Genomic DNA, 20,327 nt, shown 5'->3' with positions numbered 1-20,327 from the left:
TGTCGCTCCTCTGAGCCTTGTTTCAGTTTACTGTATATTCTAATGTCAGCTGAAGTGAGTCAGTGTTCGCCCGTCTCCCTGGACACTGATAACAAGACAAGCAATACATCAACCATCTGCTGCAAACACAGCGTGTGAGTCAGCTTACTCATGCCTATATGCATCCCTGCAGATCAGACCTGCTAAGCTTTCAAGTGCTAATTAGTCTTTGTGTTACGTGTTTGTGTGCATTAACATACTGCAGCAGTTTCCAACCTGAGGGTCATGGCACCTCAAACAGACCGCAACAGAGGTCTGAGGGGCCACAAGATGTTTAACAGAACAGGAGAAAAGCATTAACAAAGTTCTGCCACACACAATTATGTTTAATTTTGAACTTTCTGAACTTTAAAGTGCTGAATAGTTTTAGTTGACAATCCTATTACAAGGTCCACTTAGCAGCTGTTCTGAAGCTTTCAATCCTATCACACAATCTTCCTCAGCACATTTATTATGGAATCATACATCTTTAAACTTCCATTTCTTCCGCATCGATAGTTAATATCTTTATAACAACATATCAAACAGCAATAATAATACATCAAAGGAAAATGTGAAAACAATGTGACAGAATTATCAGCTTAATCTGCAGCACGTCTCGGCTTTACGGAGTTTCAGCTCATTGTTTAGCTGTCCTGCAAGGAAATGCACTGTTATGGTTCACTCTCATCAGAGTGAAAAAGCTGTAAAAATCCACAGCAGCTCGGCAGCAAACAGCAGAAAAGCACAGAGACCAGCTGGTGAACAAAGTGCTTCATTTAGCAGCTAAAGAGCCAAATAGTTTTGTCAGGAGTGGGTGGAGACCAAAAACAGTGCTTAAACAGAATAAATAGTGGACGTATCAAATGGCCACAAGCTCAAGTCCAAATGAATGATGGAAATAAGTTTGTCATGTGACGTTATGACGATTTCATGTGTCAGGATTGTGTTCACGACTCGTTTCTGCAGCCCCCAAGTGGTTAAAAAGATTAGCTATTGCACAATGAAAATGAAAGTTTGATAGTTTTGCCTTGAAATCATTCAAATGAAATAATCTAGGAAGGTTATCAAGGAAAAGTGGTGTTTGGTGAAACTACTGACCGCTTATGGACATAATGTAACATGAAGAAGGCACACAACGAGGCATGACTTCATTTAAAGGTTCAGGAAGGCCCTAAAATAGAATGGCTGCATGTGCTGGATTAAGTGCATGTGTTTTTGTCTCTCACTACCTGCATGTGTGTGTTAGACTGCAACCACAGACTGCTCCCCCACTTGATCCCATTGTACAAAAATGAAGCCAAATTATGGTAAAAAAATAAAAAACAAACGGTGCTGCCATCTTTAAAAAGGACATCTTCCACCAGACTCTACGCAGCCCCAGTGTGAGCACACAGCCCCTGGATTTCACATAGACCCTCTTGACCATCTTTGGCATTCACTGCAAATGTATAATTTTCTAAAAAAAATGATTAGTAACTGCTGGCTGTCCTGCCAGCTCGCTGGATATCAACCACTTGTACTCTTTGGTGGAACCTCGGTACGTCGTTGCCAACACACAATCAACTACAGCACAGACTCTAGTTGCAAATGATGTCCGCGACGCGAGATGGCAGCATCTGTTGCCACTTAATTTTGGGTTTACTGCTGTGACAACTGCTTATTTTTTATTATTTATCATTTAGTATCAAAAGGTAAGGAGGCCAAAAACCCACAAGAAGTTTAAAACCATTTCTTATTTTACAAAAACCATGATTAAAAGCTGTAACCACAACTGTTTAGATGTTATAAATATTTCTTTTGATTCATTACTTAACATTAACCAGTATTTTTAAAATGCCAGAGCTGGAGTGTGAGCTGTCATGTTTTGAGCTTAATTAACTGAGCATTATTAGAGAGAGGATACTGAATCAAACACATCTACAAAGATAAAAGTCTGGGGCTTGTTTCCTTTCATGTCCTTGCAGCGGCGCTGCAGGTGATATCACACAACCCATAAATTAAAAACTTTATCGACATCATCAACTAACTCACTCCTATATTCCTATGGAACCATCGTCTTTTCAAAGTTAAGGTAGTTCATTTTTACATGCTAATGCAGCCAATTTTAACTCTAGACTCCACAGAATCCAAAGGAAAGAAAACATTTTTGGCATCAGTTCTGCAGTAGCACCTGTAGTCTGATTCAGTCCAAACGGCAGTCAGAGGGTGTATTAGGATATTATTTTCTTTACAGCTGTTCCAAAAATGAAAGGATATTTTTCTGCTTTTTTGTCTTCATGAGTTAACCAATAGACTGCAGAAAACATAATTATGAATTAATAATTCACTGTCGCAGCTACCAGCAACATTTAAGGTGGAATGTATGTTGTTCCATGCAAGTTGATGCTGAAAATCAGTCAGCACACCTTAAATCTTAAATATCCATATGACAATCCTGACCTTGTGTATTTACTGGCTCTGTGGCGTTACATATGCTTTAACAATGACCGGTTCTTCAAGCGTCACTGCCACTCCGGCACCAATACACCCACGCCACCCGTTATAAAACGTGTGTGTATCTCTGAGTGTATTCTGCGTGTTGCTCGGTGTTTGTGCGGGATGTTTCTGTGTTTTAGTGCTGATGTGGAGCCACATAGCCACACTGTTTAGACTCTACTTCCTCCTGTCCACACACCTTAATCATGACACTGGTTTAAGGTCAGCTCTGGGCAAGTAGTAGTGATGATTTAGGTTGTGCCTCAAGGAAACTAATGTAAGTAAATTCAATGTCCTCTAAAGTGATGGAAACACATCTGTGTGTGAGTTTGTGTGTGTGTGTGTGTGTGTGTGTGTGTGTGTGTGTGTGTGTGTGTGTGAGAGAGAAGGCTGGTCTCTTACTTGATGACTGTTCCTTTGGCGCCCCCTGCTGTTGTGAGCATGACCCTGGTGGTGAGGCTGACTCTCAGATCCCCCTGATCCAGGCCCAGCAGCTCGGCACAGTGCTCCAGCGTCTTACTCGACTGGTTCTTGATGGCGCAGCCGCCTGCAAGACGAGGAGGAGGGCAAACATCAGCCCGGTCAGACCTCTGAGGCAGTCGTATTCAGGCAGGCAAAACACAGGATATGCTCAACAGCTGCTGCTTCAACAATTCAATTCAGTTTTTTTTAATACAGCCACAATTCACAACACAGGTCATCTCATAGCACTTCACATAGGAAGGTAAAGATCTTGTAAATTTTAAACAAAGAACAAAGAACCCAACAATCCAGAGTTGCGTTTGGATTCCTATGAGCAAGCAATCAATGACTTTAACAAGGAGCAAACAGGTTGGCAACCTTCTACCTGCACGAAAAACTGGATGATAAATCAAACAATCAAATATTTTTATTCAACTGTCCAACTCTTGACTCTACATCACAAATATTACCAACTGCTGAGATCAGATGGACTGAAAGCATGTTGGGCTACAGCTGAAGGTAAAGAGAAAGCTGTAAATGTAACGTTTTACACTGACCGCTACAAATGACAGCAGGAAAACTAGATTTAATAGCACAAAAACAGTAACATGACTGTAAGAAAGTGCTCGAATTGTCCGTGTCGATCTTATTTTAAGAAATCTTGGCATTTTATTGGAGAGTAGTTTTAGTCTTGAGCAATATAGCAACACATTTAAGTTCTTGAAACGATAAAGTGTGAATGCTAAAAGTAAGGATATATGCAAAACGTCCATGTTAAAAAAAGAGAGACAGATAACTGTAGTTAGGGTTGAATTGATTTGTATGGATATTTTGCTACTATTTGTTCTATGTAGGTGTTTCTATTATGTATGGATAGGGTTGAAAAGTTATACAAGTCAGAGAAAGTGCAGCAGGTGTCATTTTCATTTCAGTCAATGTGCAAATCTGTCAAGTCTTCATGTAGATTTTTTGACAGTGATTTAGTTTTCTGTTCAGAATCCCTCTATAAATATTTAAGATGCACCTGAGACGTGGAATCGTTTATTCTGTGGGGAATGTTGTGGACATGAGTCTGGCCAAACCTTCACAAAAACGCTGACAACCTAAGTGGCATTTTAAAAATAAACAAGGTAGAGAAAGTGCAAGCAGCACACTGCCAAGCTGGTTCAATCATGCTTTCATTGGCTTATAAATATTTCAAAAACACAATCTTTTGTAACACTTGAGCATAGTGTCTTTTTTTTTTTACGGTGTCTTTTTAGTTGTCTTTGATTTCTTTTTTGTTTGTTTCCTTTGAACTTTTATGGTTATTTTTATTTATTTATTTATTTATTTCTGTTTTTATTGATTGAATTTTGCAGCCCTGTTTTAAAAAATGTTCTAAAAATCAAAACTATTATCAGAATCATTCTTATTGCTGTACGAACACGGCATCGCAGGACTAGTGCGTAAATGTTTGTTAGTCTGGAACCTCAGATCATTTTTGATTTCTAAGTGGCATTAGTAAGAGGTGTAGACCAAAATGTTGCTGGACGCAACTGCACAAATCAACAACCAATTATAGCAACAAAGCAGGTAAGGAACTGAAACATGTAAATAGGCCTTAGCTGCAGTTATTTGTTTTTCTTTTAGGGGAAAAATATATCATACAGTTCTTACTATGCTGCCACGATTTAAAGCTCATCAGCAGCTGTCTTGATTGTTTTTGAAAGTGGTTAAACGGTGCTTTTCTGTACAGTAATTGTATCAAACATGCACCTATAGGCATGGCTCAGGAAAGGCTGGTTGGAAATCTGATTGTAGTTAGTTTGTCACACACAAATGAAACATGAGCTGTAGGAATCTGACATCTTCAGATGGAAGCTGCATTCACCATACAGCTTATTTTCACTGTCCATAAACAAACAAGTCACACAAACTCAATTGCTAACCTTGATGACGTGTCTCTGATGGAGCAGTGACCCAACCACCTTGTGTCTCTGTTTGCTAGAGAAATACCCAACCTGGTACAACATGTAAAACAATTGTGTGGGTGTGAAATATGAATGGCGTAATGTGCTACAGCCTCCGTATTTCTGCAACAACAAGCAATTCCATGATGACAAGGCGACCCACGTGCCCGGGAGTTGAGGGCCATATATAGCGCTCATTCTGTGTGAACACTGTGAGGCATCAGCATTCAAGGTCAGCAAGTCCAGGGAGAAATGAACAAAGCCCAGGAAGAACTGGGTGGGCTGTAGTCAAGTCGACACTGTAGCAGCTCCACGCATAGCAGCTGATCAACCCAGTTAAATGTGATAAACGTTGACAGCAAACTCCTTATCAGCCTGTAAAAGTGCCCATAAACCCATGTGTTGATTGGTGACAATGCGTAACTTCATTAGTGGTGCCTCTCTGATCAATGCCAGGAATCAATGGCCCCTGCAAACTAAGCTTTGCTAATATTAAATCAATATCTGGACCCAGTGGGAGGAAAAGCTCCAAGCATCTATGAGAACAGAGCGAAGGACTCAGACATAATTCTTTGTTAATTAAACTTCATTATTTTCTGCTAGATTTCTCACTTTACTTGGAAATAATGCCGGAGAGTCCTGAAAAGAGCTCAGTTTTGATTGTCAGCACAATGCTCAAGTGCCAAAACAGTAGTGATTCATGGGAAGATAATTCTGACAATGAACTTTGATAAGAATATTGAGCGCAGTTTGACCTCTGAGTCTCCAACCTGCTGTTCAGAATACTGTGTGGATGACTGGAGGAAGAGTTCTAGAAAATCTAAAGCTGCAAAGTGAAGAACAGAAATTAATCTGTTAATGCTGTTGGCTGAAGATGGGATCTCGATACCACATCTCCACCCTCTGATCACTACACACCAACCATAACTGACACCTCCAGCACAAGATGGTGGCGCTCATTTTCACCACATGTTGGCTTTACTTTGCAGTGTGAGGAAGTGATGACAATCTGCGGTTTCAACAAAGCAGCAACAACCACAACGTCAAACTGAAGCCAACGCAGAAGTACCTTTAAGTGCAACACCACTGAGGGCCTCTAGGTGGTGGCTCCAAAAAATCTTTCCGCATTTGAAAAGTGTGAACTTCTCTCATGAACTACTGAGTTGGTACATTTTTTTCAGCAGTCGTTATGATGTCATTAGCTGCATTCAATCCTTCCTATCAGAGCATTGCTGGCAACTTTAAAAATAATTTGATCGTTTGGTAGATAGTGAACCTCAAAGAGAAGGAAACTTTTGAGGGGGCATGGCTGGTTTGATTGACCAGTATGGTGTGGAATGATTGACATGTTTGGACGAGGCAGCCAAGAGGCTCGTTCCTGGTAAACTTGTAACACATGCACATCATTTTGTTGGTTAACTGTCTTCCTTTCTGTGTTGTCTTGTTGAGTGTCGTCTCTTTTACACTGATTGTGTTGACTGTACTCTCAACATCATTGTAAATGGGGGCTTGACCTCAATGATTCTGCGAGATTTAAATAAAGGTTGAATGAAAAAGGGAATGAAATACGGCTTCTTTTTCAGGTTATTGTGCTAGCAGACCATCAGGGGATTCTGATATCCAGGTTTTTGAGTAGTGTTTATTTTTTTTAACGGTTTCCACTCTTAATGCACTTTATATGCAGTATTATTGATAAGCAGAATGTGCACAATACACCTTCCCTGCTTCAACCAGGTTTTAACTTGGAAAGCCCCTGGAGCCAATGAGAAAAGATGGAGTCGACCAAAACACCAGTGTCCATGCCTCAAATTGTAAACCAATAGGGGACGTCATTGCTTTCTACATCTGTCTTTATATATGCATTCAACTAGTTTTCAGGTGTGTCCCAAGCTTAAGTCAGGCTAACACTCCCAACTGGAGCAACCAAAGGCTTCTCATGAACACAGTACAGTTGCGTCTTTCACATTTCTCCCTCTGAGGTCTCCACATTCAAGATTGTTTGGATATTCTCGTTCTGGTCACATCTTCTTTAGTGCATAGACTGATTCTCTGCAACAGGTCACTCATACACTCATATCTCTGATGAGTCCAACCATCAGATGTGCAATATTCTTCAAAGGCAGCAACAGGTCTGAACTTTCTGGATGGCTGCCTTTGTCGTTCACAGTCTGAGCTGTATATAATTGGACTTCTCCGTGTTATCGCAAACTAAGTAAAGCTCAACTGCCTTGAAAAAAACAGAAATAAATATTCTTTAAAAGCTCCCTAAGCCCCCCTGAAGGGACCCCATCCAAACTGTAAGCCAAGCTCGGCTCAAAAACCTGGATGATTGCCTCCTCTGACTGAACACACTCTATTCGCTTGCTGTAAAACATGCGCCATGATAGACACCTGCTGCGAGAACCAGTCAGTTTAATAGGCGTCCGGCTGCGCTTCCTCTTCTTCCCTGCGGAGGGAAAATGATGGGGAGGAACAGAGAGCTGAGGAACTTCACTGGTGAAGTTCAAAGGATCCGTTGATTTTCATGGAAACTGAGCTTCCCTGGAGGGTTTTAGTCGGAACCGCTGTGAAAAATGAGGCGTGAGATGGGGTGGAGCATCTGCAACAACCATGCTGCAATGTGCCTCTTGAAAAGTGGAGAATATAATACTCGAAATATTAGCCTGAATAATAGCAGCATGATTTGTTTAACTATGTAATTAATGGCTTTCCATTCAGTGAAAGCAAAAAATTCACAAAATTATAAGTCGCCTGTCGCAATTGCTTTGGATTTTAATTACACGTGCAAAACAACAGGTAATAAGAGACAGCCTTTCATGACACCGGTGACAAATTTTCAACATATCACAAAACCATTTATCATTGATTTATCATAGAGACTGAACTGAGCAGGAGGGAGATGGAGGCTGAATATTACAGCGATCAATCATGGTGCAGAAATCTTGAGGGATGAGATCAAAAAGGCATCGGCCTCTCCGGAACCAAACCAATGCCGTCAGATGGATGATTTCTGACACGGAGCAAATGCAATCCCAGAGCGCTGTAAGGCTTAAAACTCGTCTGCGTCATCAGTTGGAGCTGATGAAAAATTATCTACAGTCACTGAAAATAAACAACGGGTACTAACTCTGATCTGAAGGGATCAATCTCTATAGCGGTTTAACAAGAATACTGCACAGAGTTTGCAATGAAGTATTTTGAAAGTCTCTGATGAGTTTTCATAGCTGCAGAGATTAATGTAATTTTATTGAAGATATTTAAAATAACCAAGGATTAAAATACAATAAGAGCAAATGCATATTTCTATTTTGACTGAACTATGATTATTTACCCACCAGCCCACAACTGGGTCTGCTGCTGCTGCTTTGGATAAACTTAATGAACTTACCTTTACTAATACCTTTGGCAGTGTTTGAACAAAACATTATGTGCGCTGTGTGGGTTTCAGCATATTTTTAACTTAGTTTCTGTGTTTGTTGTGTGTATTTTAAACCTCTAAACTCCAAGCAGTTTCTGAGTTTCTTTGCTTCTGTCACATTTTTAGCCATGGCTAAAAGTAGACAGAACTCAAAAAAGCAATCAGTGCAGTATAACAAAGTTATACACCGATCAGCCACAACATTATCACCACTGACGGGTGAAGTGAACAACATCAGACATCCTGTTATAATACAATGTTCTGCTGGGAAACCTTGAGTCCCGACATTCATGCAGATGTTTGACATGTACAACCCACCTAAACATTGCAGGCAGAGCAACCCCCCATGGTAACAGCAGTCCTTGATATCAGTTGCCACCCTCAGCAGGACAATACACCCCGACACACTGCAAAAACTGCTCAGGAGTGGCCCGGGGAACACAACAGAGCTAAGGTGTTCACCCGGGTTCCACACTCCCCAGATCCAAGGGTTGCCATCCTGGTGCCACAGAACATCCCCAGAGGTCCTGTGTCCATGCCCCACTGGGTCAGAGGAGTTTTAGCAAAATAAAGGGGACCAACACAACATTAGGCCAGTGGTCATAATGTTATGCCTGATTAGTGTATTGCCACATACATCACAAAAAAGCAAAAACTGAATTGCTTAGAATTTTTCCTTCCTAAAACTTTAAGAACCTGGAATCAACATATGCAACAGCTTTCCAAGTGCCCACAGGTGTAACCAATACTGAAATGAGTGGTGACTGTACATATTGTAGATATTTTATGACCTACATTTGAATGTGAATGTCCCATTCTTGCTGCCTATCTGCTCCGTGTAAACTGCAGTTCAGTCCAGTTCAGCCTAAAAATCCCACAGTTTTTGTAAAATGCCTGTTAGCTGCAGCTGAGTCACTAAAGGCTTCAGGGTTATACTGAGGAGAACAGATTATGGATTTTTAAAATAAAATCTAGGTAAAGAAAATTATATATTTTTTGAACAACTTTTAAATGAGATGTATAGAAAAAGTGACTTTGATAAAATTTCATAATTTTAAGCTTAAGTCTGCTTTGTGACCAAAGGATAAGTCACAGATGAGTAGTTCAAATTCTGTTGGAAAGGCAAATGCCCAATGATTCTTCCTGATTTTACTGTTTCTAACTCTGATAAATGGTGTCATTTTGGTCATTTTTAAAAAGATAACATACCGACATACAGAATTTTTAGTGGGTTCTGGGGTTCAAAGGGTTAACATGTTTATGTCCCCATTTCACTAATTGAGTTTGACACACATTTTAAAAAAATATTAAAGCCACATATTTACTTTTTCCATGTTAATTAAATAAATAAAGCTGCTCCACATTTTTTTTAGATTGATTCTTTGTGGTGACGGTTCTGTCTAATACATCAGTGTGAAGCAGACATCCACAGGCTTCAGTCTCACCGCTGTTTGTGAATTAAAACATCCAAATTTGTGAGTAAAGCCACTAGATAACCGTGAAAACATGTTACTGAAAATGTCCCCATGAGAAGCCGATCCCCTTTTCAAGCCTTTATTATGACATCGTGTATGTGGCACCCTTAAATTTGCCCTGGCTGGCTGCAAAAAAACAGCCAGAGTCACATGAGCTCAGAATTAGATTGTAGCTGAGCGACAGTAAACTGTCGCTGCACATTAGGCCAAATGTGATGCTCCTAACTCTGCAGATGTGAAAGCAGCAAATGAACAAACAGCTCAATGAGTGTAGCCTTGAAAGCCTTAAAAATGACATATTCTGGACAGGCTCCCTGTCGCTGGTTTACATGATTCAACAGGCTGAACGTCCTTCCACAGAGCCATTAAAACAGCTGCACGGATGTAATAATGAACATGTCACAGTACATTCGCCAATAACATCCCCACCTCTGAACTCTTTAACATTCTCCTAATGAAGCCTCGAACGCTGCCTCTGAGGTTCTGTGTCCTTGTCAGAATGTTCAGTTATCAGGTTCAACATCTAACACCGACTGTTTTTTCTTTTCTTTTCTCAGGAATAGAGCTTTCATTGCACATGAACTGAAGCCTCTAACATCTCGGTTCATTCGAGGTCTTCCTCAGTTCATTACAAAGCAAATCACCAAGGCCGTCCTCCTGCACATAACCGAGCTTTAGTGAATCAGAAGTGGACTTTGTACAGCTGAAGGAAAGAGGTTACGGCAGTTTTTTCAGATTGGATTCAGATTCAGGTTCTGCTCACTGATTGCAGTTTAACCCCCTGAACCACAAAAACCCACCAGCAGTTCTGAAAGGCACATTATCATTTGACAAAAGCATCAGTTATTTGAGGAAAAATTCAGAAACTTGTTGGCAAAATTGCAGGCTGTTTACACAGAATAGAAACATTTTTTTTAATATAAACAGTCAAGTATTTATAAAATGTAGAGTCACATTTTTTCTCCTGTATTCAGCTGTGGACTCTTTGAAAAATACTGTACATGTTGATTCCGGGTTTTTTTTTTTTCCAACTTTCATCTGTTAGTTTCTTATGATTTGTGGAATTCTAGCTGTGTCATACTGCATAAAAGACATTTGTGAGTTCTCTCTACTACTACTCAGGGTTGTGGTGTTTCCATAGAGGTGCAGGACTTTATGCTGTAGGGAAAAATGAGCCCACAGTGGGTTCACAATTTGATGGGCATAAAAAGCCCACATACTATTTGGGGTTCAGAGTTAAATATTAATATTACATTTGGATTTACCTCCTGATTTTCCACTGATCCATCTAGAGTGATGTCTTTGTATATTTACAGTGGATCTCGTTGTTTTTCCACAGACAGAACTCCTTCCCTTCTATTATTTTTTTGAGATTCAGCTCAGTATAATAGTTGACATTTGGATGACAAATAGAGGAAATCAAAAACAGCATCAACATTTCGGACTATTTGGAAACAAGCAGCAGTGGAAAAACATCAGTTGTCTATGTGGGGCATTATAAAACCCATATATTCCTTCACTATGTTGCAGACTGTTTGTCATTGCCTATTACTGTCTCTACATATAATCATTTCTACACCAGGGTGTTGCTCACCACAGTTTCTATGTCTCAGTGGATTTACATGATTTGTTTTGGTAAAACAGAAAAGCAAAGTTTGATTCAGTTGGATGAGTTCAGCTTTGTATCCTGAAGAAAAGGACATAAAGGTTGGGTTTACACCTGAAGAAGCTACAGTACGTTGGCATGAGTTTGGAGCTTTAACCCACAAATCTATGAACAGAACTGAAAAGCACGTTTCATACGAATCTGGAACCCATTTCGAACCAGAATCATTTCTTGATTCAAGACTTTACTCATTGAGATTCCACCGCAGCTCACCTGATGTGCTTCCAGCCTCCTCGAAGTCGATGTTTCCGAGGTGCAGCACGCCGGCCACCACCCTGAACAGATCCAGCTTCTCCGTGTCGTCCAGGCCGATCTTCTTCATGGCAACGCACATCCTGTTGAAGTCGCCGTGGTCGTCCAGCAGCGGATCCTTCAGAGGGCCCGACTTCATGTGCTGAGGAGAGAGTTCAGACTGACATTTAAACTTTCTTCCCTTTTACAGCTTTACCTTCCTTACAAGGTTTGCCGATTAATCTTTCCCCTATCAAACATAACAGGTCATACTTTTTACTCTTGTCCTTTCAACCCATTTACATTCATTCTGACCTTCCAACTTAATGTCGGCCGTATTTTTATCCTTCATTTCTTTCCCCTTAACTTCTGAAGTGCTTACAGAGCTCCTTTTAATTTCTCCTTCCAAACAATTCACACTGTTGTGGCTCTTCACCCGCCGGTCTACCTGCACTCTTCTTTGTGTGCTTCCTATGCTTTGGAAGTCGGGGTCACTGAGAAACAGTTTGCATTTTTTAAAGCAAGGGTATATGTTTGTCTGGCAAACCTTTTAAACTTTAATCAGAAATCAGACTGACCTTCATCTTCAAACCAATCTCCTCTTACACTTGTCTCACGCTAACCGTGAGCCAACAGGGTACATATGCAAAGTTTTCTTTTTTTTTTACTTGAGTGTATTGCACAGAAAAACTGTAAAAAGCAGAGTAAGCAGTGCCTGAAAAATCACAATCTGCAGCAGAGGCAAGGTAAAGATAGTGAAGTAGGAAAACAAACACACATTACACCTGAGAAACTCACTCAAGAATGTCACAGTGCAAAGAAGCTAAACTAGATGCTAAAATCCTGTCCCCCTGAGTAGAACACAAATTCTTCTGCTTGGCTCATTCTACTATTTTACGAGCTTCTAGTTGAATTTCCCTGCAGATTTTTTTGTTTAGACTCATGAAACCATACAGCTCAACAGCTAGAAGGTAACATTCGCTGCAAACCAAACTTCTGATTGATCTTAGTTGTGTCCATTTTATTGGATTCTACTTGTATTTATTAGGTCATTAGGAGCATTTCCACTCAAAACAGAGAAAAACACCACACTCCGGTAGAAGAAAATAAACTAAAACTGTCCACTCAAGCAAACTGTGCAAACCACAACCAACAGAAGGTGACACTCCAATATGCAAGGATTTATGGGAACGTCGGGGGAAAAATGCTGACACCAGTAAAACAGCAATTCATGTTTGGAAAGATTCTGTTAAAAAAGCAAAGTCTGGATGGATGCCAAAGCAAAAAACTTCAGGCGGGTTTTTTCCCCAAAGTTTTGCTCTGTCGGACGTTTAACTGCATCATTACCTCACCTGGGGGGGAAATGTTTCTGTATGTCAGCAGGAAATCTCAAAAAGGTGGTCAAAACATTAATTAGGTTTGGTAAAACGGTGTCAGTGCAGTAGTTACGGCATGAATGACTTTTTGTCAAGAGTCTGTTCTGATGTTTTTTCACCCCCTAGTGGCCAGAAAGTGAAAAACTCCCCTTTAATATTATGAGACAGGACACTATATGAAAAAGCTTTTAATGAAGAAAATCTGCATGTTGTTACTGACACTATGCATATTTAAATGCAGATACAGAAACAGGTTGAAAGTTTTCACCTTTTATATGACTATTATTTTGTTCTGAGATCAGCTGTTGAGTAGCGAGACATCAGTGGTTGTAGCTGTGATCAGCTTGGTTATGCAGAGGGGGAAAAAAAGCCCTAAAGCAACCCTACCGATGGAAATAAAAATGAATCCTCACAAATTAAAAGCAATAACTGCCTCCTCATATCGCAGTGGTGTAAAAAGATCGATCTGATGGGGCTGCTAATCAGCAATAATGCAGACTTACCAATAAATTGAATTTTAAGCTAATTAACATTTTATCTTGTGATAAGAACATTTTCTAATTCACAAAGAGACTTTCCAAATTTGAAGTCAACATTTGGCTTTTTGCTGTGCTTTTGAAAGTGGCTGGTTAAAATTAAAGGTGGATGCAGATGGTTTGGGAAGGTGGATCTATCAAGTGCACTGTGACATTCATAAGTCGACTGAAACGCTCTATATTTTCTACACAGCAGAGGAAAGGAGGAAACCTACAGAAAGCACTCCAGAGGTGAAACAAAGATAAAAATCAGCATGCATGGACCCCCCGCCCCCGACAGTCAGATACGATAAGAACCCCACGATGAGGCTTGCAAACTTTGAAAAACAAAGACAAGGACCCTCAAATCACCTTGTCATCCTGCGTGATTCGAGATGGAGCAGTGAGGAGACATACAGGACATCATTCATCAGTGATCACAGCAAAGTGTTTACAACTGCAACTAACCCTTGTGAGCATTTGTTTTAATAAACCTGCAGCACCTGGGAGTAAGACTGTGTTCCTAAAGCTCTATCTTGTGTTATCTTACCTGAATCTGAGGCTACTTTAAAGTTAATGCAGGATACATCTCTGTAATCGCGGGTTTTTATCAGATATTACCTGAGCTGTCCTGCTGCGCTCCCAGTGCTCGAGTAAAGGCACACAGCTGAAGACTGTCTGCAAATATTATTTCAGCCGAGTCTCTGTGGACTCTGAGGTAGTGGAATAAAGCAAGACGATGTCAAAAAAAAAAGCAAACTTTTCTGAGATCATTTCCCAGGACAAAACTCCGCCTTATATCCAACTGGTTTTGCTTCCTCGATACAAAACAAGACTTTTGTTCAAACGCTATCAGGTAATTGTGTTTCATAGGCCGGCAGCGATTACAACAGATGATGAGCAATACATTTTTTTGCTATTGTCCTGCATTGTGTTTGTTTTTATTTTTCCAGACAGGTTGGATTGTTATTTTTTTTAACATCTTTGTTTAAACACTTCAATTTCAGGTTTAAAGAATTAAGAAAACAGAACTTGACTAATGTTGTACAACTTTACTTTTTCATTTAAATGGTCCATCGCTGCTGTTTTCACATCCAAAGAACCTCAACACATTCATTTATTCTGCTGATACACATTGTGGGTATCTGCAGATATATTTTTAAGTTGTTTGTCTAGTAGAAATAGATTTCTTTCAACCTTTTGCATATCATTATTCCGGGTTAGGAGGAAGTGAGTTTTCTTTACCCAAAACAAGCCCAGCAGATGACTATATAACACAGAAAACCAGTATTTTAGAGGTTAGTTGTTGAGGAAAGTATCAGGTACACGTCTTATTTACTGTAAATCATCAGATTTTTGCATTTAAGGACATGAAATCTGACAAATAAAGATGTCATGTACAAAAATTATACTCTATATTTAAACCTGAGAATGCAGTTTAAGGCCTTGTAGTCATCCGACTGATTTTAAGACAACATGCCAGTATATCTCAGATTTAATCCGACTGAAAAAAATGTAGGTTTCTGAAAAAGTAAGGAAGAAAAACAAATGTTGTTTGAACTTTTGCCTTTGGACAAGAGAGACACACATTTTATATCTACAATCCATCACTATACTCAGAGAGAGCTGGCCTGGGGAGAGAGCACTAAACTGATCTCTCACTGCCACTTCAATCACCTGAACCATCGGGGTGAAATGTCCTCCTTAAATTTTACAGTTACAACCTCAATTAAAAGCATATTTCAGCTTTCAGACACAATGATCCGTGTTAAAGTCCAGTGAGAAGCAACAGCAGTTTCAGCTTCTGGTGAAGTTGTGATATCTGGAGTCATAAGAGATGTGAAACAATGTCTTAATTTTTAAGGACCGAGTTGAAAAATTGTGATATTATTTCATAAATCTCAAAGATACACTCAGACATTCCTGAGTTTACGGAGTTACGTAGCATTATGTTACATAACCTCACATTATGAAGCATAGCACTATGTAGCATAAGGTAATAGAGCAGGTCATAATGTATCAGAAGGCAACATAGCATATCATACTGTAGTGTAAGATACTGCAGGGTAACATAACGTAATGAAACATAGTGTAAGCTAACTTAGTGTAACCTCACATAGCATAGCATAGCGTAACAAAACAATGCAGCATAGCATAACGTAGTATAACACAACACAGTGTAAGCTAACTTAGTGTAACCTCACATAGCATAGTGTAGCGTAACAAAACAATGCAGCATAGCATAACGTAGTATAACGCAACACAGTGTAAGCTAACTTCATGTAACCTCACAAAACACAGCATAACATAACGAAACATAGTATAACGTAGCATAGCGTAACGTAGCATAGCATAACGTAGCATAGCATAACGTGGCATAGCATAACTTAACATAGTGTAAGTTAACTTAGAGTAACCTCACATAACACAGGATAACATAACATAACATAGCGTAGTGTAGCATAGCATAACATAGCATAGCATAACATAGCATAGCATAACGTAGCATAACATAACATAGCATAACGTAACATAGTCTAAGCTAACTTAGTGGAACCTCACATAACGTAGTATAGCATGGCATAGCATAGCATAATGTAGCATAGCATAACGTAGCATAGCATAATGTAGCATGACATAGCGTAATGCAACATAACCTAGTGTAAACTAGCTTTGCGTAACCTCACATATCGAAGCATAACATAACGCAGCATAACATAACGCAGCATAACATAGCGCAGCATAGAATAACACAGCATAACAGCGCAGCATAACATAGTGCAGCATAACATAACGCAACATAACATAACGTAGCATAACAACGCAGCATAACAGAACGTAGCATAACAGAACGTAGCATAACATAACGTAGCATAACATAACGTAGCATAACATAATGCAGCATAACATAATGCAGCATAACATAACGCAGCATAACAGAACGTAGCATAACAGAACGTAGCATAACAGAACGTAGCATAACAAAACGTAGCATAAAATAATGCAGCATAATGGAACATAGTGTAATGTAACATAACATAGCATAAGTTCACTTAGTGTAACCTCACAAAGCACAGTGAAGTGAAGCATAGCATTACTTAACCCAACTTAACCGCCTTCACTTCACTAGCTAGTCTAATGCAGCAACACGGCGTCACGTGTATAGCTGTGTGCAGAGTAACACAAATGTATGTCACATTAGCTCAAATTAGATTACAGAAAGTTACATAACATTGCTTCACATTACTATTTATCAAATCATCCAGAGTTAAGATGATTTTTGACACCAAAATAATTATTTTCTGTTTCTGTGTTTTTATACTGTGTAGCTGCCACTGTTGAGGTTTCATAAATTGATGTTTCATTTTTTTTTCACATGGGAAAAATGTGTAATATAGCATTGCATTACATCCCTATCTAAGAAGAACATTTTGGACACTGTTACACTTAATCATTGTATCTTCAGCAATGCCTTTTACTGGATTATCATTATTGCTGTAAAGAAATACGCAGGTATAAAATTAGTATTAAACATGCCTTAATGCTGCAGCACTGACATTGTTAATGCTATTTACATGTGGTGAGCTGTTGTCGCTCATGGACGCTGCTTCTCTTCATTGCTGCACTGACTACCTTAAAGCCGTTGCTGCTATTGTACATTGTGCAATATTGTACATAAGTTTTGTTTATTGTTTACCTTAGATTTATGCTTACCTTAGCTTTATGTCCAGCTCTATATTTACCTTAGTTTCATGCTTAGTTTAGCTTTATGTCTACCTTGGTTTTATTTCTTTTATCCGAGGTGATTATACTTTTTTTTTTCTAAATCTCACACAACAGTGCTAATCTATTAAAAGGTTGAAAGCATTAAAAACTATTCGCGATACATTATTTATGGTTAAAGTAATACAAAGAATTATAGATTAGAACTTCTGTGTTTCAGAGAAAGTACTGAAGGTAATTATAAATATACATTTTACTGAGTCTCAGTAGAATATTCCGCTATTGAACTGCCATCTTGGGTGGAACAACTACGCACCAATCTGCTGTCCATGTTCTTCTTAATGGGTATAACTAATAATGCCGCACTGAAGGGAATTCCATATATGGCAGCAGTAATTGCAATACTTGTGCATAATTAATCAAAGGCCAAAGACAAGAGATGGAGCTCATTTCACATGATGAGTTTTTCTTATTAATTCAATGCATTAGATGGCTTTGTGTTGTGCAGCCTCTCAGTCAGGCTGCTAATTAAAATGTTTGCTGTTTGAATATAAGCATCTGAAAACTGGGATTATAGGAGAAAACTTTAAGAGGGTCTTTGTTATTGAGACAATCTGGTGCTGGGGTTCATTGCTTCTATGAGCAAAGCAAGCCTTCATAATTATGCATATATACTGTGTATACATAAGTCCTCATAGATTTATATTCATATTTTCAAAGAGGATTTGTGAAAGCATTCTCTGCTCTGTTATCTGGCTGTTCCACCTCAGTTGCTTGAGGCAGGAGCACAAGTTTTCATCCTATTTGCCAACAAATTCCTGCAAATCAAGTCATAGTGTTCTAATGTTCTAATGAAAAGACACCACAAGCAACAGCATCGCCAACTGAAAATCTCACTTTAAGCTCTGCAAAATAAAAAATCTGAGTTCCACAATCTGAGTACCAGAGGTTTAACTAACTTACAAACTAAAAAACGTATTTTCTTTTCATAATTTGCCAGTAAACGAAAAACAGGATTTTTTCTGTTACTTAACGTATTGTCAGAGTCTGTTTGCACATTTGTTTAAAGAAACAAAAAAGATAATTAAGTGAGATCACGACACTTATAAAATGAGAAACAACTCATCCTCACTCTTACTCTGATAGTCGAATTCACACCCAATAAAACCCTCCTTTGTCTGTACTGACTCATAAGACATTTGTCTAATTTGCAACAACGTGGATTTCCTGTAGAGTGGCAGTAGGTATAAAAAGTGTGTATCTCTTCCCCATAAAGCCTGTAAACCACTTTTCAGGAATGGATATACTGGCACAGCCTTAATATTTATCAGCAGTCCTTCTAATAGAGTTCACACTTAACTGCATTTGTATGAATAATTAGAATAAGTGTATTCATCATCACCAGCCTTTAAAACAACAATTATACAATGCATTTTAACAATTAGAAGTTTTGTTGACATGATGTGTCCTCCAATACTAAAAAAAAAACCATATCTGTATTTTATTTTTGTCAGTAACGCGAGACCACATATTGGTCCCTCAAACACTTAAGTTCTGAGCAAAACATCTCAATAAACAGCTTTTCTTTGCAGGAACTTGGTCAGGCTTGAGAAGGCACCAATGTTTAAGGGAACTCTCCTGTAATCGGCCCTTTCAGCCTCTCTGTTTCTACAGCGGGCTACAACCATGATGTCAACTCTGACTGCACCAAACAATGACAAATAGCAGCTACCCAACGTAACTCCATTTCTACAAACACATTAGAAATAAAAGTAATTTAATTTTCTCAAATGATTGTTTGTAATGATTTCGACCATTTCTCTTACACCACCTTCAGGCCGTTCTGAAACAACCAATAAGAATTACTTTCTGTTCTCCAGTGTTCCAACCGCTTACATTTTCATTAGCTCACAACCTTTTCCTTTATCACCACCCTCAGGACAAACTTCAGCGTTTTTTTTCTATTTCTACCAGCACTTTCTACTACTTCCATTGTTCAGCGAGGTGAAATTGTTTCATGTGTTAGAAAGACATATTCAGTCATAGAATTAAACAGCAAATAGCACCAGGATGTAAAAGGACAAAGGCAGTTTTCAAACCAAAAAAAGACCCAAACTCCCCCAAAAGCAGCAAAATGTCTAGTTTAGGGGTTTCAAAAACTAATAAAAAAACATCACCAATTCTAATGCAGCAATAAATTATTTAAGGAGACATAAAATCTTTCAAAAAAAAAAATCAAACATCGCATCTGTAATGATAAATGTGAGCACAAACCTAGCAGAGTAGGTGCTTCTGACTTTATCTTAGCATCTGTCAGTAGCGTGTCCAGGCTGCTTTTTCTGCTTTAAACAACTATTAGAGTTAACTTGGATTTAGTTTCACATAAATATGGTCATTTTACTAATTTCATCAGGCAGCCATGAAATTCTTCGAAACGTTTTTAAGCTACAGCTGCTGCCATCTTTGCTGTGTAGAGTTACCATGGTTACAGGTGTCTTTTCTTGTTATAATGGAGAAATTAGTTGAAAAGATATTATTAACTCGTTCCTCAGCACAGTTTGCTTTTCCCTCTGTTTTGTAGTAATAAAATACAGCATTAGCACAGCTTCTTGTTCTTTCAACTGCATCAAAAATGTATTTATGTGCAGATTCACTCACTGGTTCACTAACTTCCTGAATTTTTGTCACGACTGTTGGTCGTAGCTGACTCACAAATGTCTTCCAAGCTGCACAAAACAGTGCAGAACTTTTAGTGTTACTCAGAATCTGGTGATTGTTTTTATCAAATTTTCAAACGAGGCATGCAGAAAGAAGTGAGCGTGAGGGAAAAAAATTTATTTTAAGCTTCGATTTGTTTAATTTTCCTGACAGAATGAAGCATTGCAGATGAGTAACTCTACGACACTGAAAAAAATCTAAATCAGACAAATCTCTCTGTTCTTGCAGTTTCTGGCTCAGATAAATGGTGAACCTTCGGCAATTTCTTCAAAGGTAATAAGCCTCTCAAACCCTA

The 20,327-nt window shown here is 38.9% G+C and overlaps 1 protein-coding gene across 6 annotated transcripts in view; it reads right to left on the bottom strand.

Moving 5' to 3' along the window:
• The window catches only part of myo6a (myosin VIa), a 201,577-nt gene that overhangs the window by 121,700 nt on the left and 59,550 nt on the right, over positions 1–20,327 (bottom strand). For all 6 annotated transcript variants that reach the window (XM_055015731.1, XM_055015733.1, XM_055015734.1 and 3 more), the window contains exons 11-12: positions 11,683–11,863; positions 2,899–3,043 (exon numbers count right to left, since the gene is read on the bottom strand). In XM_055015731.1, coding sequence (XP_054871706.1) covers positions 2,899–3,043; positions 11,683–11,863 — 326 coding nt within the window. The remainder of the gene's footprint in view (positions 1–2,898; positions 3,044–11,682; positions 11,864–20,327) is intronic.

The sequence above is a fragment of the Amphiprion ocellaris genome, chromosome 12 (genome assembly GCF_022539595.1).
Source record: "Amphiprion ocellaris isolate individual 3 ecotype Okinawa chromosome 12, ASM2253959v1, whole genome shotgun sequence".
Lineage (NCBI taxonomy): Eukaryota > Metazoa > Chordata > Actinopteri > Pomacentridae > Amphiprion > Amphiprion ocellaris.
The sequence above is the reverse complement of the archived record's forward strand: the minus strand, read 5'-3'. Positions and strand labels throughout refer to the sequence as shown.